Here is a 25780-nt window from a genome sequence, read left to right on the forward strand (position 1 = left end):
AAGTATTTGAGTTTCCTCTTCAGGATCTGGCCTTCTAAAGAGCAGTCAGGGTTGATCTCCTCTAGGACAGATTTGTTTGTTCACCTTGCAGTCCAAGGGACTCGCCGGAGTCTTCTCCAGCACCAGAGTTCAAAGGCCTCAATTCTTTGGCACTCAGCCTTTCTTATGGTCCAACTTTCACAACCATACATTGCAACTGGGAAAACCATAACCTTGACTATACACACTTTTGTTGGTAGGGTGATATCTCTGCTTTTAGCAGTTTTAGCAGTTATACACGAACTAAATCAGGGGTGTCTGACTTTGGCCTGTTGTGCCTCGTCCTCCCTCCTCTCCTCAGCCGGGCCCCTCCCGTCTCCTCCCAGGCCTGCTATCAGATTCAGAGTCTAATAATGAAGAGGAACGGCCTGGCATGCCTCAGCCCCCAGCCCTGGCCCCATGCCCGGACAGAATGTCAGGAATGAACAAACAAACCTCACTCCTACAGCGTGTGAGCAGGGAGCCAGCCACGTGCTGGAATTACCGGCAGCAGATCCAGAGGAAGAGAATCCACAGTGGGAGCTTCCGGAGATCTGAGAGGCGACGTCAGCAGAAGGAAGGGAGGGGCAGGCCTGGATAAGTGCCGAGTCATGGAGCCACACCCCACAGCCTATATAAAGGACCAGCTTGAGTCAAGCAACTTTGAGTCAAGCAAAGTCTCATTTAGTTTGCTGAAGTCACAACTTGGATTCCTGCCTGCCCTGAGAAATCTGAAAGGAATTTGGCAAAGCTGCAGAGGCTTCGTGGCAACGCTTGATACGGACTTCCTAGACCCCGTCGTCAGAGGGGGAGGGGGACACGACATGGCCACTTGAAGACTTGTGGGCTTCCAATTCCCCAGCAGCCATGGGAGTTGAAGTCTACAAGTGTTACAGTTGCCGAGGTGGAAATCAAGTCACATATTTCACAAGTATTAACCACCCATCTCCCTTAGACAGAGGAAGGGATGTGGAATTATCTTTCTTTGCAAGCACATTTCTATTCTGCCTTACTTTCTAAGACTCAAGGGTACATTGGAGAAGTTAAAACCATAGTAACATCTATTTTTTTTTAAATTTTATTTTTATTACAATTTTTTTTTCATAACAATTGTACATATTCAACAGAGCTGTGACATTATTGTATATTTTGGATCTACCTTTCATATAATTTCTATATACATTATATACATCTAATCATCAATAGCCTTATATATATTTTGTTTTCTATTTCTATTGATTATCCATGTGTACCAGTTTTCCCAGACCGCATAGTATTCTGAATCTTCTTTTTCTTGTAGTTCTATGGTAAGCCTGTTCATTTCTGCACAGTCATACACTTTTTGGATAATCAGACTCTCTGGTGGTATTTTACTACGTTTCCAATATTGTGCGAATGCAATCCTTGCCGCTATTAGAATGTGCAAAATTGTTTTTTTATAAATTGTTTTTTATATTAGATAAAAAATTGTTTTTTTATCTAATTTTGTCTTAAACATTCCCAAAAGAAATGTTTCTGGATTCAGTTCAATTTGGCATTTTGTTATATCCTGTAACCATCCCTGTATCTTAATCCAGTACTTTTTTGCTTCGGGACACGTCCACCATAGTAACATCTAAATATAACATCATAGGAGTTAAAACTGGGGGTGCCCCTATACCTGACCCTATAGCTTATTCGAATGGGACAGTTTAACTGCTTTGTAAAATATATGCAGACCCAGGAGTCTAAAATGAACTGCCTTCCTCCGCCTCAGTTAGCCTCATGTGAGAATGGGACCCAGGTCAGCTTCTCTCAGGAGGGAGTACACGGATAGAAATTTCCTGGCCAGGACCCTGCAAACCATGGAGTAACAAGTTGGGTAGGACTTTGAAGATTAAAACCAAAATTTTGCATTAGGATGAGAAGCCTACTAGTGCTGTGTTTCCCCAAAAATAAGACCTATCCTGAAAATAAGGCCTAACATGTTTTCTGCAAGTGATCCCAATATAAGCTCTACCCCCAAAATAAGCCCTACTTAAGTGCCTGCGAAGCCGGCCGCCTGCCCATTCCATCTGATTGCTTGCTGTGCCACCGACACAAGGTAAGGTGAGGCGAGGGGATGGATGGAGCTCTCCCACACGCACACGGGCTTACCTCAGGGCCTCCACAGCCAGCCAGATCATCCACACCCCGACACCTGCCTTGCCTCATGGCAATGGCCCACTTCTTCTTCTTCTTCTGGCACTGGCACATCACTTGGTCTCCTGCTCCGGTGCTGGAAGAAGTGGGCTGGCATCGAGACGCAAACAGGTGTCAGGGCGTGGATGCCCTGACTGCAGCGGCCCTGAGGTAAGCCAGTGCAGGGCACATGGGACAGCTCCATCCTCCCCCGCCTCGTGGTGGCAGCACTCAAAAGAAATAAGACACCCCCAAAAATAAGCCCTAGTACTTATTTCGGAGCCCAAAAGAAAGTAAGACCAACTCTTATTTTTGGGGAAACACAGGTGTGCTTAGTAACCAAAAATATTGCAAGGGAAGAGGTCAAAACAGTCAAGACATTTGGTTAAAGCCCTGCTCTTTATACTTGTGTCACAGTCATATAAAGAGTAAAGTTTCAGTTAAAATGCTACTGCCATCATTTTGAGTTTTTTCACTCTTTCCCAGTGGACCCCTTCCTCCTGTTAGTGACCACATTCGTAAATCAGAAGCATCAGTCTTCTTTCATTCTTCCTCAAGATGCAGTGTCAAACCTTTACAACTGGTAAGATATGCTTTTGATATTTGTTGCCATGGAAATAGTACATTTTACAATCCTTTACAGTACAAACTCCTGGGTGCTTCACAGCATAAAAACAAAATAGATACACAAAAAGCATATAACAACAGCAAGATTACCAGATGGTGGGAATAGTCAACAGGACAAAAGTTGTACACCAAAAGGGGTTCCACCATCCCTGGGGGTATCTTATTTCTTTTGAGTGCTGCCAACACCTGAGGAGAGGAGCCAAGTCTGGACTCATCAGAGTGGAAGCCTTCCAGATGGCAGGTACCACAGCAGAGAAGGCATATTCTGGGGTGCCAGTAGATGGCACTGTTTGATCAAAGGAAGTGTCAGCCTTGGGCAGAAACCATAGCAGGCACTCCCCCAAGTAACCAGGCCCTGCGCTCTGTCGGCTTTATAGCAGGGGTCTCCAACCTTGGCAACTTTAAGCCTGGTGGACATCAACTCCCAGAATTCCCCAGCCAGCTTTGCTAGCTGAGGGACTCTGGGAGTTGAAGTCCACAGGTCTTAAAGGGACCAAGGTTGGAGACCCCTGCTGTAAAGGCTGTTTTAGTACCAAATCCTGGCCTAAAACCCAACTGAAATGGATTGAAATAATCTTCCTCCAGAGTTCTCATCAACTGCAGACCAGCCACCTCCTTAACAATGACCTTTGGAAGAGCGGGTGCAACACTCTTTCCTTTAAGGCAGTAAGGACCATCCCCCTTTCAAAGAAGCTGAGACCACCACCTGGACCCAACCACAAATCATCTCACTTTTCCAGCAGGTTTCTTCTTCATTCTTGAGCCAGGAAATCAAAATTAGCCTTGACCTTCTTTTCTTGCCTGGTAGACATTTCCTTTGTCTTTGTAACATTTATCTTTTCCCCTTTCAAACATTAAGTTAACATTTTTAATAAGTTCTTGAAAGCCTTCTTTACTTTCTGTCATCTGCATATGCTAAATGGTAGGATGTTTAATGTTTAATTAATTCCAGCCATGTCTTCTTCAGGTCTTTCTGTTCCTCTAAGATAGCCAAGATATTAAGTGAAAGAGGGATGAAGGAAATATTTCTTTTTGGGAACAATGATTCTTCTCCAATTCAGTTCCTTTAATAGGTTCTCGTTTGTTGTAAAGGTTCTTCAAATCAAGTTTTCCGTTATGATGGAAACCTAGAGCTCAGGGACTTCAGAGTTTAACTATTGCATACTGTGCCCAGTGAAAGGTCTCCTAAATCACTCAGACAAATGGCTTTCCATTGAAGTTTTGAAGACCTTCTGTGAAAGCGAATCTACCACTTCAGGAGACAGCTCTTATAACAGAAATGCCTCCTAATGCCTAACCTCTCTTTACTTCCCTGTAGTTTCAACCCTTGGTTCTACTGCTGCCTTTGGGTGAAATCCATTCCATCTTCTGTCTCACAACCCTTCAGATACTTTTTTTTTATTGAAAAAGTTTTACAACAAAAATTTTTTTAGAAATTTCCCCCCCCTTCACCCTCCCCCCTGCCCTCCCCCTCCCCCTCCCCTCGAGACTTCCCAGAGCAAAATACAGGGTATAACATCTAACAAACATACACTAAAATACTACAAAAATCATAACCCATAATCCCTTCTCCCCAATTGATCCCTTTCCCCTTTTAAGCAAATACACAAATACAATACATTCCCTACCATCACTCATAAGCTATTTGGGTCTGATACTTATTTTGAATATAATCAATCCAATTTCTCCATTCTACTATATATCGTTCTTGTGAATAGTCTTTCAAATACGCAGACATTTTTGCCATTTCTGCTAAATTTGAAACAAGAATTTTTCCTGTTACAACTCTTTAGATACTTGAAGACTAATATCTATCCCAAGGGGCCTCTGTGGCTCAGACTGGTAAGACAGTCTGTTATTAACAGCAGCTGCCTGCAATTACTGCAGGTTCAAGCCCCACCAGGCCCAAGGTTGACTCAGCTTTCCATCCTTTATAAGGTAGGTAAAATGAGGACCCAGATTGTTGGGGGCAATAAGTTGACTTTGTATATAATATACAAATGGATGAAGACTATTGCCTTACACAATGTAAGCCGCCCTGAGTCTTCGGAGAAGGGCGGGATATAAATGCAAATGAAAAAAAAGTCATTTTCCAGATCCTTTTCTTCATAGAACTTGGTTTCCACCCCTTTCATCATCTTAGTAACCCTCCTCTGAACATGCTCCAACGTCATGGTTGCAATGCCCAGAACTGGACACAAGTCTCTCAGAAGGAACAGCCCAGGGCAAAGTACAGGCAGATAATTATGTCCTCTAATCTGGACTCGATACTCCTGAATATATCCCCAAATAGCGTCTGTTCTTTTAGTAAGGGCAACATAACTCATAGACCACTTGTGATCTACTAGAAGCTACAAATATTTTTCGCATATATTACAACCAAGCCAGATCTCCATCTTATATTTATAGGTTTCATTTTTTGTGTCCCCAGCTGCCCCCAGACTGGACATTTCTTATTGTTAAATTTCATCCTTGTTAAATTTGACCTGTCAAAGTCATTTTGAATATTGTCTTTTCTATATGTTAGCAATCCCTCCTAGTTTTGTGTCATTTGCATAATTAATGGGTCCTCTCCTCAACCTCAGGTTATTAATAAACATGTTTAATAGGACAGGCCAAGACAGAACCCTTTAGCCCTCTACCTGATATTACTCTTCCACTTAGAATAGAATAGAATAGAATAGAATAGAATAGAATAGAATAGAATAGAATAGAATAGAATAGAATAGAATAGAATAGAATTTTATTGGCCAAGTGTGATTGGACACACAAGGAATTTGTCTTGGTGCATATGCTCTCAGTGTACATAAAAGAAAAGATACGTTCATCAAGGTACAACATTTACAACACAAATGATGGTCCATATATCAATATAAATCATAAGGATTGCCAGCAACAAGTTACAGTCATACAGTCATAAGTGGAAAGAGATTGGTGATGGGAACGATGAGAAAATTGATAGTAGTGCAGATTTAGTAAATAGTCTGACAGTGTTGATGGAATTATTTGTTTAGCAGAGTGATGGCCTTCGGGAAAAAACTGTCCTTGTGTCTAGTTGTTCTGGTGTGCAGTGCTCTATAGCATCGTTTTGAGGGTGGGAGTTGAAACAGTTTATATCCAGGATGCGAGGGGTCTGTAAATATTTTCACGGCCCTCTTTTTGATTTGTGCAGTATACAGGTCCTCAATGGAAGGCAGGTTGGTAGCAATTATTTTTTCTTTTGTAGAAAAAATGGTTCTTGATGTAGAACCATTTGTGAGCATCCTCTGGGGTGTTGATTCCACTATACCCACCACTTGTGCAATTCAGTTCAGGGGTCCCCATCCCCTGGTCAGCCCTGGTTAGGAACCGGGCTGTGCAGCTGGAGATGAGCTGAAGGTATCTCTTCCACCTCCAGCATGCAGTGAGTCTGTAGAGGTTGGGGCTGGGACTGGGACTGGGGCGGGCGGGCGGGCGGGCGGGAGGGAGGGAGGGCAGCGGGGCAGAAGCTGTCTTGCCCAGTGCAAAGGTTCCTCTCTGGCTGCGCTTGCATCTGGCTTGACATTCCTGGGCTCCGTGTCCTTCCTCCTCCTGCTCTTCCTGGTCCTGCTCACTCTTGTTCCTGCTACCTCTTCTTCCTCCTCCTCTTCTTCTTCACTTTCTTCCTCTCCCCCTCCTGGCACCCCAACCGGGCTCACACTCCCTTTGTGCAGCTCTCCAAGTTTGCAAGCCAAACGCTCACCAGCCTGCCTTGCAATGGAGGACTCCCCCAAAGCCTCATTGTAGGGGGGCATCTTTTCCTCAGAGTGCAAATAGGGGAAGGGAGAAGGCTACCTTCCTTCTTTAGTGCTGCGTCTCCAAGGGAATCCCTCTCTAGTCTGAACCTTTTCTGAGACCACTGGGCTCTGTTGCGCTTCAACTGGTGTTTTCGTTTTTTGTTTTGATGCTTGAGGACACCGCCTGTGTTTTGGCCACATTGTGTCGGCTTCTTGCAGTCTGGTTTGCTGTGTGCTTGTCTCTGTGTTTCTAGGTGTGTTTAAAAGGCTTTCACTGCTTGGAAACCAAGCGTTTGCAAGTAAGGCAAAAAGGCATTGCTCTATGCAGAATTGGTTTGGCCTCTCTCTTTCTTCCTCTCCTCTCCCTTTCTCCCTCCCTCCCTCCCTCCCTCCCTCTCCACCTCTCTCTCTCTCTCTCTCTCCCTCCCCGCCCTCCCTCCCTCGCCCACCTTCTGGTGGTTTTCTCAACGAGCTGGGTCTTCGCCTTGTTTTGCTGAAAGGCTGAGTTAGGATTGTCTCTTCCACCTTTTATTTATTTATTTATTTATTTTGTCATACAGTATATATAAGCATAAGCATGAAATTACCTGACTCTGTGGTCTCTTCCCATAATCCCAAAAGCTTTAACCAAAAACTTTCTACTATTGACCTCACCCCATTCCTAAAAGGACCATAAGGGTCCTCTTTGTGCATAAGAGCACAAACGTGCCTACCGTTCCTGTCCTATTGTTTTTCTTCTTTTCTTCATATATATATGCATATATATATATGCTTATACCTCCTTATATTTCCTCATATATATGTTTATATACTATATAATCTTTGCTTATATATATTGTTGTGACAAAATAAATAAATAAATAATTAATAAATAAATAACTATACAATATATAAGCATAAGTATGTAATAACTATATTAATTGGATATAACGAAAGGAAAGAATAGGACAGGAACGGTAGGCACGCTTGTGCTCTTATGCACGCCCCTTACAGACCTCTTAGAAATGGGCTGAGGTCAAGAGTAGACAGTTTTTGGTTGAAGCTTTGGGGATTTTGGGAAGAGACCACAGAGTCTGGTAGTGTGTTCCAAGTATTAACAACTCTGTTACTGAAGTCATATTTTCTGCAATCAAGATTGGAGTGATTAATATTAAATCTATTGTTTGCTCGTGTATTGTTGCAATTGAAGCTGAAGTAGTCTTTGACAGGAAGGACATTGCAATAGATGATTCTATGAGTTAAACATAGATCGTGTCAAAGGCGGCAGAGTGCTAAGTTTTCTAAACCCAAGATTTCAAGTCTGGTGGCATAAGGTATTTTGTTGTATTCAGAGGAATGCAGAACTCTTCTTGTAAAATATTTCTGGACACATTCAGTTGTATTGATGTCAGAAATGTGGTATGGGTTCCTTTTGTCTTTTTTAGAAACAGAAAGTTTTCAAAGAGGAAATAACATTTAACACAATAACAGAGTTGGAAGGGACCTTGGAGGTCTTCTAGTCCAACCCCCTGCTCAGGCAGGAAACCCTATACCATTTCAGACAAATTATTGTCCATGTCCAATCTCTTCTTAAAAACTTCCAGTGTTGGAGCACCCACAAATTCTGGTGACAAGTTGTTCCACTCATTAATTGTTCCCACTCTCAAGAAATTTATTTAGCTTCCATCCATTGTTGGCTATTCCTGCTAGCATGGTGTCATCTGCAAATTTGATGAGTTCCCCATCTATCCCCTCTAAATCTTTGATGAAGATGTTGAAGAGTCCTGGGCCTAAAACAGAACCTGCTGCTTTATCCCATTGGTAAAGTCCCCGGAGTAATCTGGAAGGGAAGCACCATGCTGAGCTATTGAAAGATGAAGTTGGTGGTCATCACACCTCTTTCTGCTTCCCGGGGCTCTTTGTTTGGGGGTTTTCTCTGGAGTAGAAGCAGAGACCCTCTTCCATTGAAGGTTTCTCTGTGTCTTCTGATTTTCCTCCAGAGCAGGACAAGAAAGGCTCTTCCCACGAAGGCTTTTCCATGTCTTTTTGCTGATTTTCCTTTGGAGCAAAAACATCTGGTGGCAGGCCTTAAGTCAGACTCCCTCACACTTTTTAGTCCGTGCATGGCCTGCCCGTTATTTTATTTACCACTTGTGTCTGTGCCTCTTTCCCATACTGAGCACTTGCCTAAGTCATAGTTGTGGTATTTCCAACTTTGTGCAGCAGGGTTTTCTGCAGGGACAGCAACCAAAATAAAATACAGAGTAGACTGGACATAAACAACACACTTTGGGTGTCACTATCTCTCATCACCCCCAGATGGGACTGTCTAGTTTCAGGAAAACAAGCTCAGGACTCCCACTGAGTCTGCATTATGATGAGCTGTATGATTAGTTCATTATATATTGCAGTGTAATAATAATAGAAATAAAGTGCACAATTTATTTATTTAGAAAATTTACAATACATGTAATGCACTTGGATCGTCCTGATACCATTCCCCCACCCCACCCGCCTGGTCCGTGGACAACTTATCTTCCATGAAAGCGGTCCCTGGTGCTAAAAAGGTTGGAGGCAACTGGTTTAGTTCCTCTTTTATTAAGGAGAACATAATGAGAATCTTTGTCAAGTGCTTTGCTGAGGTCAAGGTATAGGAGTTCCCAGGAATTTCAGTTGGAGATTCTGCTAGTTCTTCTGTCTCCTAGGGCGTAATTTATCCAGCCTTGGAGAACTGAAGTCAATTAATTGAGCAAATGGTTCTTTTACTATATTTGTCTGCCTGAGCACCAGTTCCCTCCTTTCATTAATGGGTCAATGAATGTCCTTGGCGGGTTTCACACGGCATCATGAACTACCCGATCCAAAGGCTTTCATGTAGTCAGGAAGTCAGAGGTCCCCTTCTTGTTCTTTCTTTTAGTTGGCCATCCTATACTCACAGTCTCATTTCCTTCTGTCTGTTTTGTTCATCCAAGTTATTCTATTCATCTTTGCAAGATCTTAAGCAAACCTTTAATTACATGAATTCAATTAATTGCACACATTGATCATTTGTACATTCTACATTCTTTGGAATACAAATACACATTGGTCTTTTTCAGTCTCTAGTCCGCACACTCCTGTTCTGTATGTGCTGACCCAGGGCTGTTAGCTTTTTAATTGCCTCTTCTGCCAATTTAAAAAGTTCACTGGGTATCCCATCTGCACCTGGTGCTTCTCTACCGGACAATGGGTTTGCAGCTCGTGTTCTAACAATTGCATTACAGTAATTCAATCTGGAGTCATCACTATATGATAATGCAAAGATTTTCTAAGTTTCCTCCCCAAAGGGCATAATTATATCTATTCAAGCTGAACAGACTCCACCAGTTTGCTCTACTCTCTTCAAAAATAGTTAATTTCCACTCTCTACCATGTGACTTTGATAGACATTGATTGGTGTCATTTGTAACTGCATGAGAGACAGGAAGGAGGAGGAGATGAATTATGGGGTGGGGGGCGTTGCTTCTAAACATTTGGCCTCTTCTGAAATTCCCCATTCTTAAAAACCTCCATTGATGAAGCCCCTACAAATTTCTGGTGGTCAGCTCTTGCACTGGTTACTTGTCGTCACTGTCAGGAAATTTCTCCTTAATTCCAGGTTTCTCATTGATTCGTTTCCATCCATTGCCTTCTGGTGCTTTGTAGAATAATTTGACCCCCTCTTTTTTGTGGCAGCCCCTCAAATACTGTAATGCTGCTATCATAAATACTGTTTATTGAGGTTGCCCACCATCATCTCCTAATACACCCGGTATGTTTCTTTTTGTTAAAACAGTACCCAATATTATCCAAAAGGTGCTTTTTCAAAAGGCAACTGGACTTTTTTGGTTTTTTTCCTTAAAGAGGTTTTGCTTCTCGTCCAAGAAGCTTCTCCAATTCTGACTTCAGAACTGAAGAAGCATCTTGGATGAGAAGCAAAAGAAAAAAACCCAAAAAAGTCCAATTGACTGTTGAAAAAGCCCCTTTGGGACAGACCGTACCCAACATTGTTTTACATGTCCACACTGATTTTGTTCCCCAAAGTTGTCCTCAATATTCAGCTGATGACAAATTCTTCCTGATGAAGTAAAAATGTTTTCGTATCGTATAAATGGGGACGGGGAGAGTGCCTCCCCCCCATTGCTACCAGTTGTCTCTCCTCTCCCAGCCTTTGAAGATTTTTCTGTTTTGACACTTTAACTGCTGCTATGTATTGAGATAGTGGCTTTAATATGTTTCTGAGGCACTTATTTTTCTCTTAATACTTCTGCAATCCATCAAAGAATTCTTGCTGTTGGTGGGAGAAATAAAAATCAGAACCAATCGATAAGCACGATTGCTTTTGGCAGCTGAATCCTTTGGCTCCCTTCTGGGTGGAACAATGGATGAAGTTTCTCTTTCTGACCTGAGGTGTCCATTTTCGCAGCCTCGGTTTAAACCAAGGACATTGTTCTCCTGCTGAGACACCCGAGACCGACCCTCTGAAGGGAACTGCTGAGCTGGCCAGGAGGCTATGGAGCTGGAAGCTTCACACACACACACACATTTCTCTCCCCCTTCCTCGCTGCAGGATCCACCCAGCTGATGAGGTGTGTCACTATCCCCACAGGACTCCAGGACTCCTTGCTGTAGACATTGCCCAGGCACCATCAATAGAGGTAAAGGGGCCACCCCTACACCGCACAAGCCCACCCTGGGACCTCTTCCACCCCACCAATGCTTAGCTCTGGCCTTTCCACCTCCTGAGGAGGCAGAGCCAGACTTGGGGTGGGGGTGGGGGGTTTGCAAAGGAGGACGTTCCTACTGTCCAGGTTATGGCTGCTTGCAAGAAGCCAAAAGGGCACCTTGAGGGATGCTTATCCGGCTGTTCTTAATGCAAAGGAGCATGAAAGCAAAGAGGGGCCCAGCCTGTGGTCTGCTGCCCAGGGCCAGCTCTAGGCCCAGGTGAGTAGGCCCTGACCCTAGGGTGCCAAAAGGGAAAAGACTTCTGAAAAGCAGAGAAAGCAAAAGACAGCAATGACGCACTCGGTGAGCCATCATGGCTCAAGGGTGAAATGCAATTTTGCAATGTAAATACTGTGAAAATGTCTGAGGAAAAAAAAATTGGTCTGAGGCCGAATTCGAAAGAAGAATCCAACTGCAGGGGCCACCAGGGGCCCAGAGCCATGCGCAGGCTCCAGCGCCTGAAAGCCCAGAGGATCCTCAGCTGCCCCCCAGGGACCCCTCCCAGATGAGCACAGCATGAATCATGAAGGGGTGCAACCAGGCTGGCTCCCCAGGCCTCAGTTCCTGCCCCCACAGCCCAAAGGGGCAGTACTGCTGCCACCCCAGGGGGAGTTGGAGGGGGGGCCTCTCCCTGAGACCGTTGGGGTGACGGGTGCTTGATCCACAGGCAGCTGCCAGCCGGCTGAGCAGCAGCAGGATTTGCAAGCTGGTGTTTTGGGCGGGGGCGGGGGGTGGATGTAGGAGGCCTGCTGGGCTTCTGACAGTGAAGGGGGCTGACTGAGGGTGGCCCTCGTCCCGCCTGGGCCTCCCCTGTGCTTTCCCACCTTCGTCAATTTCTCCTGCTTTAGGTCTGCCGCCATGGGCAACCTGATCAAAGTACTGGGCAAAGATTTAGAAAACTGTCCTCATTTCTTCCTGGATTTTGAAAGTAAGTCCTGGACACAAAACACAGGGGGACGTGGGGGGGCCCATAAATCCTGGCAGGGGAGTCACTGTTCTCCTTTGGCTACGGCCTCGTTTGGCCTCCTCTGCGCAGGGGAGACAGGTTTGCGCTACAAGAAAGCAGCGGCAGAGTTGTTGCCAGGCAGTCTTACAAATTCTCCATCAGGGAGGGGCGACCACCGTTTTAGAACAGATGCTTAGACGTCCCTCGAGGTTCAGGTGCAAAAGTTCCCCATCAAGCCAATTGGGAGTCATTAAAAATCCCTGCCCCTTTTTATCGGTGTATGTGTTTCAGTTTGCACCCCCTCTTGCCGTCCTGGGATGCGCAGGACAGAAGAGAGACTGGAAAACCAGAAGTAAAAAGCAAAAACCATATAAAGCATTTACAACCCAGCTAAGGGTCTTTCAGTTGCAGGCAAGGCTGCATCTGTCGGTCCAGGTGAAAAGGGCTCCTTGTAGGCTAGAAGTCTTTTCCCCCCAAGTCTGAAGCAGAGGCAAGCCCATCCTTCCGCCCCCATCCCCAAAACGAGACTTCCCTAGTGTGGGAGGGATTCAGGACCCACTGAATCACAGGCCTTTCTCTGAAGCAAAACTTCCAAAAGTCCAAGAGAGCCTCCGAGATGCCAACAGTCCGACTCCTGTACAAGAAAGAGAGAATTTTGTTGCCATTATGAAAATCTGGCACAGACAGAGGCAAAATGCTTGTGCATTTCTTTCTTGTAATTAAAAAGCTTTACCTCTGGGATAAAATTAACAGGATGTTTATTGATTGTGCTCAACTGAGCTGCCGTGGCTTGATTGGCTAAGAGTATAAGATACACATTGGTCCCGACACACGCTCGTTGCCCAAGTGGGCATCTCTTGCCCTCACTGCTTCCACCTGCAAAATGGGAGCAGCGATGCTGACGGCCTTTGAAAACGCATTCTAGGAGTTACTGAGAGAAGCCCAGGTTGTCAGTATTGCAACAGGGGGACGCAGAGCTGCTGCGCTCCAGCCCCAGTGGACCTGCCCCAGGGGTCTTCCCCTCCCCCGTGTCAGAGAACAGTGGCTCCCCTCTTCCTTATCATTGGTCTTCCTCACCATCAGCCGATGCTCTCCTCCATTCGGGGCAGGAAGAAGCAGGCCAGACCAGTCCTCTCGTTCAGCTTGGACGTCCTCAATGCACGCCTGGGTTTTCCTGCCTTCGGCTCTGCATTGAATTTGGTCTGACCAGTTCCCCAGGATCTGCTGGCGGTCTTGCTGGAGACTCTTCCTGTCCCAGATGAGGAGCCATTCCCAGCCCCCCCCCCCCCATCCTTGCCCCCTCTCATGATCCATCATGCTTTTCTCCCTCTTGTCTCTTCTCTTGCAGGTGTGTCAAATGGGGAACCTTCTTAAAGTGTTGACTTATAATGAGCATGACCAAGGCCCTAATTTTTTCCTTGACTTTGAACGTGAGAAGGGTTTTTAAAATTATTTTTGTCTTTATTTTAATTTCACAAATCCTTTCATTAATTTTTGCCTTATTCACATTGATTTTCTTTCATTTGGTGTTATTTTGCTGGGCGGTAGCTAAGCAGGCTGGTGGAGCTGGGAATCAGGAGGGCAAAAGAGAAGAGGGCCACTATCCGGGCAGGTAAATGGCAGTTGCAGAGGAAGGGAGGGGGCAGGCCCATTAAAGAGGGGTTCAGGAAGGGCTTCCAAGAGGAAAGTGGGATCAGGAGCTCCGTCTCCAGAACAGCATAAAGACCTCTAGACATCATTAGCAGCATTGCTTTTAGAGGGACCTCCAGTGACCAATCAAAGGTGCCACACAACTGTGATCAGTGACCTCTCCCCTGGTTCTGCTCCTTAAGGACATGGACCTCTTTAGGGAGCACCCTGGGTCCCTTTGCCTGATAGTGGACTTCATCTCCCAGAATTCCTGGCTGGGGAGCTCTGGGAGCTGAAGTCCATTCTTCAGGAGGATGCCCTCGTTGGGGAAAGCTGTTGAAGGAGGAACCCACATTGGGGGAGAAATGAATGGAGAAGGGGGGATGCTGGCCCGTCAGACAGTCCCTGGGGGTGAGAGGGACCCCTGCTTATAGCAGCCAGGTAGCCCTGACTTACGTTGCCACAGCTTAAAGCTCTATTTCACGCTTTCTATTCTGTTTGGTTCTCCTGTATGTTTTTCTGTATATTTATTTTCTACAATTTCTCCTGCCCTGCTCAGGGCCAAAGGTCTTGGCTTGACCGAGCAAAGCAACTCATGAGTCATGGCCTCAAGATATTTCCCCTCCCTCCTAGGGGCTCTCTCTCTTATCCTTGGTGAGGGGGCAAAGGATCTGGGGACAGAAGCTCATAGCTCCCATGTGGCTACTTCACTGGCTCCCTTGAAGATCCTGCTTCTCCAGGCACCAGTTTGGATTGACTAACCAGCTTGGGGAGGCGCTTTACAGACTGACGAGCATGCCCTGGCTCCTTCCCATCCCTGGCCAACCAACCATCCTTCTCCCTTCCATGTGCTCCTCTCGATGGCAACCCCTTTGCCCGCTAGCTTCTGAACTTTGCCTCCCTTCCTTTCTGGGTGGGGTGTGCTGCAGATGCTCAGCCCACAGAAGCCGAGACGGCCGTCTGGAACCAAGTGAACGCTGTCCTGGAAGAGGCTCAGACCATCCTGGCAGAACTGCAGTCCTACACCGGTGCTGGTCAAGAGATCCGGGAGGTATGAGCGGAGCCGAGCTTGCAGCCACCCCAGACTTGGCCATCACCGTGGCTATGGTGGGCGTCTCTCTTCTCACAACTGAGAGATCCTGCACCACGGATTCTGCTGGGGAGGGTTTGGTCGCTCAATGTTTTTGTCTTGCTGGCCTTGGTTATTCAGAGCCCATCCTCCAGGTAGGCTGTTCCCAAGTCTTGGAGGTTGAGGGTGGGCTTCAGCTGCCAAGGAGCCTTTCTCCAGCCTCAGAGTGTCTCCCCAGCTATCCAAGCTCCCGGGAGTCAGTCCCGCAGTTGATCTGCCAGGGAAATCAGGCCTGGTTGGGGTTGCAGCTGCTTCTCTGGGAAAGAAAACCGTAGCAATGGAGGGCTTGAGAGAGAGCACGTCTAGCTTTGCTCTTTTCCTTTTTCAGGCGATCCAGAACCCCAGTGACCTGCAACTTCAAGAAAAGGCCTGGAATGCTGTGTGTCCTCTTGTGGCGAAGCTGAAACGGTTTTACGAGTTTTCTCTCAGGCTTGGTAAATGTAGGCCTGCTTGGTGTGCAAAGGGAGGGATGACAGGGGCCAGTCCATCACTCACACACACACACAATACACACACACACCCCTTTCGCCTTGTGCAGCCTGTCTTTCAGAGGGCACCTTCGTAGGCAGGGACCGTCATCTCTTTCTTGGTTTATTGATTATACTTACATTATTATTACACCGCCCTTATATTATATTATACGGGGATCCTGGTAACTAAGCGAAGGCAGTCAGTATTGTGCCCCAGTGTCCTGGCAAGGGGACAAAGGATCTGTTTGAGGAAGGGGCTTTTCTGGACACGGTGGTCCCGGGGTTCTAGTTTTCCCTTTTGAAGAAGTTATTCTTCCTTATTCCTTTGAGGGGGAGGGCAGGGCCCCCACTTCTTCTGGCTCTTTCCTGAGGCTTTCTCTTCTTAGCGGCTGGTGCTGCTTCTCCTGCACAGCTGGGCACAAAGAGCCTGGCCAGGCTGTGCACACCTTCATCTCCTGACCTGGGGGAAGGCGATGGGCTTCCCCCTTGTAGCACTGGGCCAGCCCTCCCCCCAAGTGGCACACAGGGACTGAACTGCCCTTTGTTCACCCCCCCAGAGAACGCCTTGCGGAGCTTGCTGGAGGCCCTGACCAGCCCCCCCTATGCCCCCACCCAGCACTTGGAGAGAGAGCAGGCCTTGGCCAAGCAGTTTGCAGAAATTCTGCACTTCACCCTCAGCTTCGATGAGCTCAAGGTACCTTGGTTGGGGGAGGGATGGGGGGCAGGAGAATGAAGCGAAGGGGTTCCTGGGGAGATGCAGCTTCAGGCTCACAATTGGTCCTAACCATGTTTAATCATGACTCTGTTGGGACTTTTTCTTTGGGCAACAAAAATGCACCAAACCTGCCAAGGCACAGAGGTACCTGGCTCTCCAGTCCTTTATCTACCTCTGCCTGGTGGGCTCTGTCTCAGCTGAATCTCTCTCTCTCCTCTGCCCCATTCATTTCCATTTTTATCTGCTCGTCCCTGTTCTCTGAGTAAATCGCATACTGAGTAAGATCCCCTAAGAAAATTGTAGTGATATCTGGTAAGAGTAAGTCACTGCAGAAAAATACATAATTCCTCATAAAATATGGAATTTATAAACATTCTCACTGCTGTTTCCTTTAGGTAATTACATCTGCTTGTAAGCCTTCCTTGTTCTTTCTAAAGGGCAACACTTGGGTCTCGCCCAGCCCACCAGGCAGGCAGCTTCCATCTCTCTTTAGATATCCAAGGGGGGGTTTCCCTCCTCCTATTCTATTCTATTCTATTCTATTCTATTCTATTCTATTCTATTCTATTCTATTCTATTCTATTCCATTCCATTCCATTCCATTCCATTCCATTCCACTCCACTCCACTCCACTCCACTCTACTCTACTCTACCCTACTCTATTCTATTCTCTTTTCCTCCACAAATCTTTGCCGTCGGAATTATCTGTGATGTCTCCTTATGTGGCTGAGGCTGGGATTCAACCTGCCATCTCAGGCTGCTGCAGGCTGGACCCGTTTCCCGACCTCATCCCATTTGCAGGATAATCCAGTTCCTTCCCCATGGGCTCCCTCCTCAACACGGCATCCCTTCCCATGTCTGCAACCTTGGAAGACCTACAGCAGGTCCCCAGACTCAGAGAGGGGTCAAGGGTGGGGAGCTGACCCTTTCCCCATCAGGTCCCCAGTTCCATAGAGTTGTTTTACTCCACAGGATTGGAGACCAGGGAACAACCCTCCCCTTCTCTTTCCCTTGCCGATTCTTCCTATGGTGGCAGCTGATCCCAAGGTTTGACAAGAGCAGGGCAGGAGCCGAGTCCTTTGCTGCCAGGTCCCCACTTGTCTGAAGCTGCCCCCAGGATTAGAGTCTTGACAGGGAGAAAGAGGCTCCCACTCGCAGCCATTGTCAGCTGACCCAAGGGATCTTGCTCCACCCCATGGCCTGCGCAGAAGGCCTGCCAGGCTACTTTAAAGCAAAACTCCTTCCGAAGAGCACTAAACATGTGTTCAAAAATTTCCCACAAAACATTTAAAAATCAAGGGGTTGTAACATAAAGGGACACTTTGCAACCACTCTTCCTAATCTCAGATATTTTATTCTGAAAGAGTATTAAACTCATTTGACATGGAGAAAATCAATCTGTGTACTTTCTAAGAGTCAACACAACCTTTCTCCCTCCTCCTCCTCCTCTTCCTCCTCCTCATCATCAAGCCCACATTTCAGAGTAGCCAGAAAGCATCTCATAGTTGCTGCAGGAAGCAGCTAAATGGGGATTTCTCTCTGCCCTGTCCTACCCTGACAGTGACTGCTAGGGGACCCAAATGTGCTGGGGATGATAGGTTTTTACCAGTCTATGGATCAGACTATAAGCCCGGGGCCTCCTCCCCAGGGAACGTTGGGTCTTCCAGGGAAGCCACGATGGGGCCAGGAGGAAGCACTTCCCAGGTGTCCCCTTTGTCTCCTCAGATGACCAATCCTGCCATTCAGAATGATTTTAGCTACTACAGAAGAACCATCAGCCGAAATCGAATCAACAATTTGCAGGTAAGGAAATGCTTCTCTGCTTTGCTCAGTTTTGGAGACCTAAAACTCTGGTATCAATAAAGTGGAAAAAAGGAAAGATCGACGCGGAGCAATGTGGTGATTAATTAAAAACTGTCATTTGCTTATGAGATAGTGACCGATTTTACCCTAACCCTAATCCTAGCCCTTTAGTCAGTTGAGAAAAATGCCAAGGAACCAGTCAGGAGAACCAATGTGCCCCCTCTGCCAGGTGGGCTTTTGAAATTGGGGAGAGCAGACCCTTTTTTGCTTTTCTCCTTGAAGGGTTGTGTTTGCTCATCCCTGACGGGGGAATGAGAGCAAGCAAAGCCGCCTCTTCCCCAGAGAAATTCCACCCCCCACTGTGGTCCTGCAGTCGGCCCTCCTTAGGTCACTGTCCTTGCCTTGCTCTGTGCCCACGCCTGCAGCTGGATGTGGAGAGCGAGGTCAACAATGAGATGGCCAACCGGATGTCCCTCTTTTACGCCGAGGCCACCCCGATGCTGAAAACTCTGAGCAGTGCCACCACCAAGTTTGTCTCGGAGGTGAGCCACGAGATCTCCTGGGGATACTTTTGCAAGTCCCAAGAGGAGAAGATTCAGGCTGATGATGAGTGAAATGCACCAGGGCTGCAGAGGATCTGGGGAGGGAGGGAGGGAGGGAGGGAGGGGTCTGAGCTGTCTCCTTTGCCCTGAATGTGCTTCCTCCCCCTGAGGAAGAGGAAGAGATCTCTCTACCCACGGAGGCTCTTCCTCTTTTTCTTTCAGAACAAAACCCTCCCAATAGAAGACACGACTGACTGCCTGAGCACCATGGCCTGTGTCTGCCGAGTGATGCTGGAAACTCCGTGAGTTTTGGCTGACTCTTCCATGGACTGAACAGGGGCCTGCGCTGCGGAGGCTGCTGGGCTGCTTACACCACAGGCACCTTGCCACTTAGATCCCAGGAATGCTGGCAGGCAGGAGGGCAGCAGACCCATGGCCAAGGTGGTTGGTGGTTAAGTGCAGAAGGACCATCGGTGGATGCCGCAGGAAAAGGCTGCAGTCTCCCTGGCAAACAGGCTTCTTTGACATGGTGCAGGCTCAGATCAGGATTGATGGCTTTTGGCCTTTTTCCAGGAAGGAAAACTGAGCCAGTTCTTTCCACCTTTCTCTTCTGCTTTCCCACAGGGAATATCGCAGCAGGTTCACTAACACGGAGACCCTCCTCTTCTGCATGCGGGTAATGGTGGGGGTCATCATCCTCTACGATCACGTCCACCCAGTGGGGGCATTTGCTAAGACCTCCAAAATAGACGTGAGTAACATTTTAGACATCTCCCCCCCCCCCAGTGCAGCCCTCAGGTTAAGCTCAGTTTCTGTGAGCTCCCCTGCCTCACTCGCACAATGACTTTTCAGTTGGAGACTCACCTTTGTTTTCTCACCATTTTTGGCTTCGTTTTTCCTACCAGAGACTATCCATTAAGAAGGGCAAACCATGTGACTGCCCCACGTGTTTTGAGAGCTCTCTCTGCTCAGGCAGAAGGAGAGGCAAGAGACCCCTTACAGCCCCTTCGGAGGGCTGCTCTTCCTTTGGAGCTGGGGGGCAAAGAGGAGAGGGTTTTCAAAGGAATGCAGGAGAAAATTTTGCAGAAATCTCCCTGGCAAGGGAAGCGTTTGCATTCCAGCTTAAACTTGCTGTTACCCATCTTGCTGCCTACCCTTCATTCACAGTCAGCCCTCCTTAGGGACAGAAAGAGCCTCTTTGGTGAAAGTTCACGAGTTGAAGTCAGCAGATCCGATTGCGCCTTTCCAGCCCTTTCTCCTCTCTGCCAAACGAAAGCCCTTCCTTCCTCTTTCCCTCTAGATGAAAGGATGCATCAAGGTTTTGAAGGAGCAGCCCTCCAACAGCACAGAAGGCCTTCTCAATGCTCTGAGGTACGGCAGCTCCCAAGGTCCTCCTGCGCCCACCGGAGGCCCCGGGTGGCTCTTGACCAGGCACTTTGGGTGGTGGGACTACAGAGGGTCAGCCATCGCTCTTCTGGGAAGCTTCGTGAGAATCGCAAGGGAGAACTTTCACAGGATGAAGTTGGGGAGAAGATACAGGTAGAGATGGCTGGCCGGGAGGCGTTAACTGTACTATCCATCTGATTATGTCAATAACTGTTTTGTGTTTTGCCCAAATAGAAATATTCCCATTTTTCAGACCAGGAAATGGTGCTTAGGATAAGAGTTCTCCTGGGTTCTCCCCACTCCGTCCAGTGGATGCTTTGGCACCACAAAGGATTTACAGTTTGCAGTTCAACAGGACTCTGTTGGCACTATAAGGCCATTTGCTTCTGCTCACTTCTGTCACTTTGCTTGTTTGTACAGGTAGTTTCAACTTACGACCACAATGGAGCCCAGTATTTCTGTTGTTAAGCAAAACACTTTTTAAGTGAATTTTGCCCCATTTTGTGACCTTTCTTGCCACGATCGTTAAGTGAACACTGCAGTTGTTAAATTGCTAATATGGTTACCAATTCTGGCTTCCTCCTTCACTTTGCTTGTAGAAGGTTGCAAAAGGGGATCCCTGGATCACTGCAACCCTCATAAAAAGGAGTCAGTTGCCAAGGAACAGAATTTTGATCACCCGATCACAGGGGTACTACAAAGGTCGTAAGTCTAAAAAACGGTCAAAAGTCACTTTTTTCAGCGCCATTGTAACTTCAAATGGTCACTAAATGAACTGGTTGTAAGTTGAGGACTACCTGTACACTCCATCAGAAAATCTTATGTTCACACAGCATCCTTAACTGGGTGACCAAAATGCTTCTTTCGCACAATGCATTGAACCAGAAGCAAACTAAAGAGGTCAGCGAGGTGTGAATGCAGCCCATAAGGTGAAAGGTCGGTGCTGGGTACGCTCAGGGCAAGACCGGCAGGAAGGGCAAGTGGCTGGAAATGCAGTTTATGCGTTGATGGATTTCGCCAGGAAGAAATTAGGGTCCAGTGATCAGGAGGTGGGCCCACAGGGATTTTCTGCATTCTTCACACACAGCCACTGTCTGTCCAGTTTTGCATTCGGGGAACGTGGCCTTAAGGGACACTTTTCTTCCACCCTGGTCCTATTCTGGAGCTCACCTTTTTTTTCCTCGCTGTCTCTCTCCATCACACACACACACACCCCTCTGCTAGCTTATTCCTCGATTCCCTTTCTTCCAGAGCTTTCCTGTTCATGTGCGAAGGGCCATCTCTCCATCCTTTACCCACTGGGGGCCAAGAAGCTTTGGAGCTTCATGCACGTCCCTCCCTCTTTCCCACCTCCACAAGGATGGCTGTGCTTATCTCCCCCTTTGCCTTGTTCCTCTTAGGTACACCACCCGGCACCTCAATGATGACACCACTTCTAAGCAGATCCGGGCTTTGCTGCAATGAAACTTCCTGGAACAGCCATTCACCAGAGACACATGCAAGAAACCTCCGGCAAAAATTTTAATGTTGACATGTTGCTATAAATAGTCATCATATCCCTCATTTTGTAAAAAAAGAAAAAGAAAAAAAGTTAAAGAAGAGCAGGTGAGATTGTCAATGAATATATATTATATATAGAGAGAGACAGAACTGCAATAGATATTCCAGCTCCAAGATGACCCCCCATTCAATGCTGGCCAAAGCGCAGGGACTAGTCCCTTGTCTCAAGTGGCCATGCTGTGCTGATTCCAGCCCCATCCATGCTGGGGTGACCAGCTCCCCTGCATGTCATATCTTTGGAGCGTGGAGGAAGATTTCTTCCGAGCCTTTCTGGGATCATAAGATGACTCTACAAGCAAGCCCAGATGCCAGGAAAGTGAGAAGGAAGGATGGCTGCTCTCTTACCTGAGATGTAAATAACCCCTCTGGAAAAGCTTGATTGAATGAATGGGCATGAGCACCATCATTAAGCCTTCAATTCTGATTCCATTCTTAAGTGGCTCAGTCACACCTTTTAGATTTTTAATATGAGCAGCTGCAACCATCCACCTATTATTTTGAACATTTTTGTGTCAAAATAAAAAGAAAAGTTAATGTGTGAGAGATCACAGCATGATTTTCTGCTTTGCTTTAATCAGCGACGTCTGTGCTTGTCAACACTGGTTGGGTCTGTTGCCCCAAATGTGGCCTCCACTGTTAAGCTGATTTCTTGTATGTACCAGAGCCTGCCCCAGTTTGGATCCATTTTTAGGTCACGTTGCCACCAGTCTTTGCTCCTTGTAAGGCTGAGGAAGGGAGCTCCAGGTCAAAGAGAGAGCAAGGAGGCATTTTAGCCAAGACCTTACATTCCACTCTGGGAAAACCAGAGGGCTTTCCATTGGGCTACACAGCTTGATGAGAGAAAGGATATCACTAGGAATATCACTCAAATCTCCACCGCAATTTGCATGGAAATAAGTATTTATAGATAGAAAAGAAACCTTTGAAGAGGACAGAAGTAAAACCAGAAAGGGAAATCAAAGTAAATAAGCAGAATCAGTATTTGCCCAGCTTAAAGTAGTGGGATATAAAGTCTTGGCTGAAATACCTTCTTGTTCCTTTTTCTACAACATTCAGCCAAACTTTGCCCTTTTCTAATATAATTCCTTTGCCATTCCCATTTCTGGAACAGAGAACCATATTTTGCCTTCTCTGAAATATTGTTTCAGGTACTTTAAAGTTGCTCTCATACAGGAGAGAGAGAGGGAGAGGGAGAGAGAAAGGTTTTTGGGCTAAACATTCTTGGCTCAATCCTTCTGTCCCTCTTCAAAGCTCTTTGGCCCCTTCCCATCAGTACAGAAGGGTGGCATTGATCCAAGATTGGCACCACCGTTGCCCGTCCTTATTGTGCTGAGGGTTCTGGCAGCTTTCACCCGTTAATAATTCCTCTGCTCCAGAAGAACCACCGTGAAGCTTTGCAGCATTTCCCCTGAACACTGCAAGGTTCCATTGGTGGCTTCTTGGTTTGGAGTTCAGGTTATTCTTAGCATCGTTTGCTAACTCAGCTTGTTCTGAGCTTGTGTTCTCAGGATCCCATCCCTACCAGTTCAGCCTCCCTTTCTGTACTCCCTGTCCCTCTTTCCATCTTCTCTGTGTCTTTCACAAGCTCCCTGTGCTGCCATGTTGCCTTCCAATTTTCCTCTTACCTGGAACTAGTTAATTGTGCTTTTAGGATCTCCCACTCACTTTGAGCTCCAATTCTGATTAGCATCTCCTTCCACAGAAGCTTACTCATTCTTTCCCTAAGTTCATTAAAATCTACTTTTCCAAAATTAAACTTGCAATTTCCCTCAGGTTTAGTTATCTTTAAAATAAGAAATCTCATTATTACACGCTCACATTCCCAAATATCACTGCTATGTCCACATGTTGGCTTTTAAACTTGCCCTTCACCGTGACACAAGCAATTCCAGAAACAACTACATTCTCCTCTTCCTCATGTTTTTTATGTAGTTGTCTTCATTTCAGTGCTGACCCATCCAAGATGCCTTAAATTTAGCCTTTTTATTAATTTCGCTAATCTAGGCAAGGTGGCTTACAACTAGATAAAAACAACATAATAAAATATAATATTGACATTAAAATTAATAAAGGTGGCAAAGAAGGGAGTCAAATGCACACAGGGAGGAGGGGGGTCTTTGCCCATTAACCTTCTCCAGAGCAATGTGCCCCCATTGGAGCCCCAAGCCACTGGACAGAGCCAGGTCTTCGGGCCCTTCCAGAAGGCCAGGAAGGTAGGCGTTGATCTCACCTTGAGAGGCACAATATTCCAGAGGGTAGAAGCCACAGTAGAAAAGGCTCTTCTCATGCTAGGTGACCAATGGGCACGCCCTTTGTCCAGTGCAGGCCAATCCAATTGGGTTGATATGGTTCCTCAGATAGCCTGGGCCCATGCTTTTCAGGCTTAAATTTGTGTTTTTCTCCCTTAAATCGCCCATAAGCCATCAGCTAATGTGCGTCACTGAGCATTTGTTCAGGTTGGACATGTAGGGGTAAAATTAGATGGCACCCATTGGCCTTCAGCAAAGGTTGGCATGCTTCTCTTCCCCCTAGTTCCTGGGCATTATCTTTGGGCAGCTGAGAAGGTGGTTCTTTCAAACTGACTTTTCCCACTGTAGCTGCCTGATCTCTTCAACTGATCCAGAGGCCAGAGAGCCAGCTGACCAGTGGTGGCACGGCAAGTGGGAGAACAACGTCCTCCATGCCTGTCAGCTGCTGTCTGGATGGCTTTGGCACTTCCAAGAACATTGCCATGTTCAGAAGCAGCCCAAACAAACGAAGGCAGCTGATGGCTGCGATGGGGAGTAAGACTCCAGTATGAAAAGACAGCCAGCTCCTACAATTTCCACCACACCTGTCAGCTACAGTTTAGGCTGCCAGGTATCTGGATGGATCAGGATCAGAGGAATTCCATGCGAAGAGCTGCTCTCTGCCTTCAGCCAGAAAAGCTGGACCTCAGGATGAGAGAGGGGGCAATTAGGGTGGGGGAGAGAAGAGTTCTGACAGTTGGTTAAACCAGCAGATCTCGGCTTCTGCCAAAGACATCCCCAATCAAAAGAACGCGGTGCACATGGACGGTTCTTCCTTCCTCCTGATGACATTTGGAGAGTGGAGGAAGGGCAGATTTCCCTGCACGGGAAATGTGGGAAACCAAAACAGGTGGGGGTGGGGTGGGAGGGTTCGCAAGGGAGACAGCAAAGTGTTGCTGGTTCCAGACAAGCGGAGGGCAGGGAGGGGCCTAATGAGCCAATTGTCCTCAGCTTCTCTCTTGAGGAGAAAATTGTTAGGATGAGACACAAGAGTTCCCTGATAGGACCATGATTGGCGCAGTCAGGCTCCCAACAAAGGTTGGGGTGTTTAAAGTGCTCCACTCTTTTGAATTGGTGCCTCTTTGAAAGATCTGCAACTTAATAATAATAATAAAAAACAGAGTTGGAAGGGACCTTGGAGGCCTTCTAGTCCAACCCGCTGCCCAGGCAGGAAACCCTACATCATCTCAGTCAGATGGTTATCCAACATTTTCTTAAAAATTTCCAGTGTTGGAGCATTCACAACTTCTGCAGGCAAGTCGTTCCATTTGTTAATTGTTCTGACTGTCAGGAAATTTCTCCTTAGTTCTAAGTTGCTTAGAACTAAGAACTTCTTCCAACTCTTAGAACTTAGAACTTCCAATTTAGAACTTAAGGACTTCTTCCAACTCTTGGTTGCCTCTTTGATATCAGCCTCCACAGCAATGCTGCTTTTATTCCTTCTTTCCGTTTTTAAAAAAAACCTCAGATGCAGCCAGCAGCACCACCATTGGACTCGATTCCCTTGGACTCTGTGAATCTGTCTTCTTGATTTTGCTGCTGAGCGGTTTAGTATGTCCCAGTGTAGTGACTCTGTCTTTCTTGCAGTGGGCTGTCCTTGTGCTTACTTGGGTTGCCAACCCACTCAGAGGGTCACCTGAAAGCCCCTCTTGATTGAACTCATTCCAATGACGTTGTCTTCAGAGCCTCTGGGAGACCCAGTTGGGCAAAACGGACTGCAGAGCCTGCACTGCCTCCTGAGTTGCCACTCTTGGCTGCTAGGTGGCTCTGAAGGTCCACGAACGCTCTCCTCAAGGCTCCCGGTAGAGCTTACAAGGGACAGCAGAAGAATTCAGGGCATCTCCAACAGAGAAAAAGTGCACTGAGGACAATTTCAAACGAAACCACATCGACTCCACTGCATTACTTGGTGGTTTCTAAAACTCAAGGAGTCTCTCGGGGCTCATTCGCCTTTATGTGTTCTTCTAAGAGTTTTATTTTGCAGATGTTCCTTATATCCTGGTAGACAGTTCTTGGTGGTCTCATGCGGA

At 46.8% G+C, this 25780-nt stretch overlaps 1 protein-coding gene across 3 annotated transcripts; it reads left to right on the forward strand.

Moving 5' to 3' along the window:
• The first annotated feature begins 12128 nt into the window (after positions 1–12128).
• On the forward strand, positions 12129–22692 carry LOC131204453 (CYFIP-related Rac1 interactor A-like). Of its 3 annotated transcripts, XM_058195748.1 has the most exons (11): positions 12129–12210; positions 13577–13658; positions 14787–14908; positions 15315–15420; positions 16014–16150; positions 17897–17974; positions 18400–18516; positions 18739–18818; positions 19141–19267; positions 19817–19887; positions 21303–22692. In XM_058195748.1, the coding sequence occupies exons 2-11, from the start codon at positions 13586–13588 to the stop codon at positions 21364–21366; spliced, it is 975 nt and encodes a 324-aa protein (XP_058051731.1). In that variant the 5' UTR covers positions 12129–12210; positions 13577–13585; the 3' UTR covers positions 21367–22692. The 3 variants fall into 3 exon arrangements, with proteins under 3 accessions (XP_058051731.1, XP_058051733.1, XP_058051732.1); XM_058195750.1 differs by lacking the exon at positions 13577–13658 and having other exon boundaries at positions 12141–12210; XM_058195749.1 differs by lacking the exons at positions 12129–12210; positions 13577–13658; positions 14787–14908; positions 16014–16150 and having other exon boundaries at positions 15314–15420.
• Positions 22693–25780: the final 3088 nt, after the last annotated feature.

This window comes from Ahaetulla prasina, chromosome 10 (genome assembly GCF_028640845.1).
Source record: "Ahaetulla prasina isolate Xishuangbanna chromosome 10, ASM2864084v1, whole genome shotgun sequence".
In the NCBI taxonomy this organism is placed as follows: domain Eukaryota; kingdom Metazoa; phylum Chordata; class Lepidosauria; order Squamata; family Colubridae; genus Ahaetulla; species Ahaetulla prasina.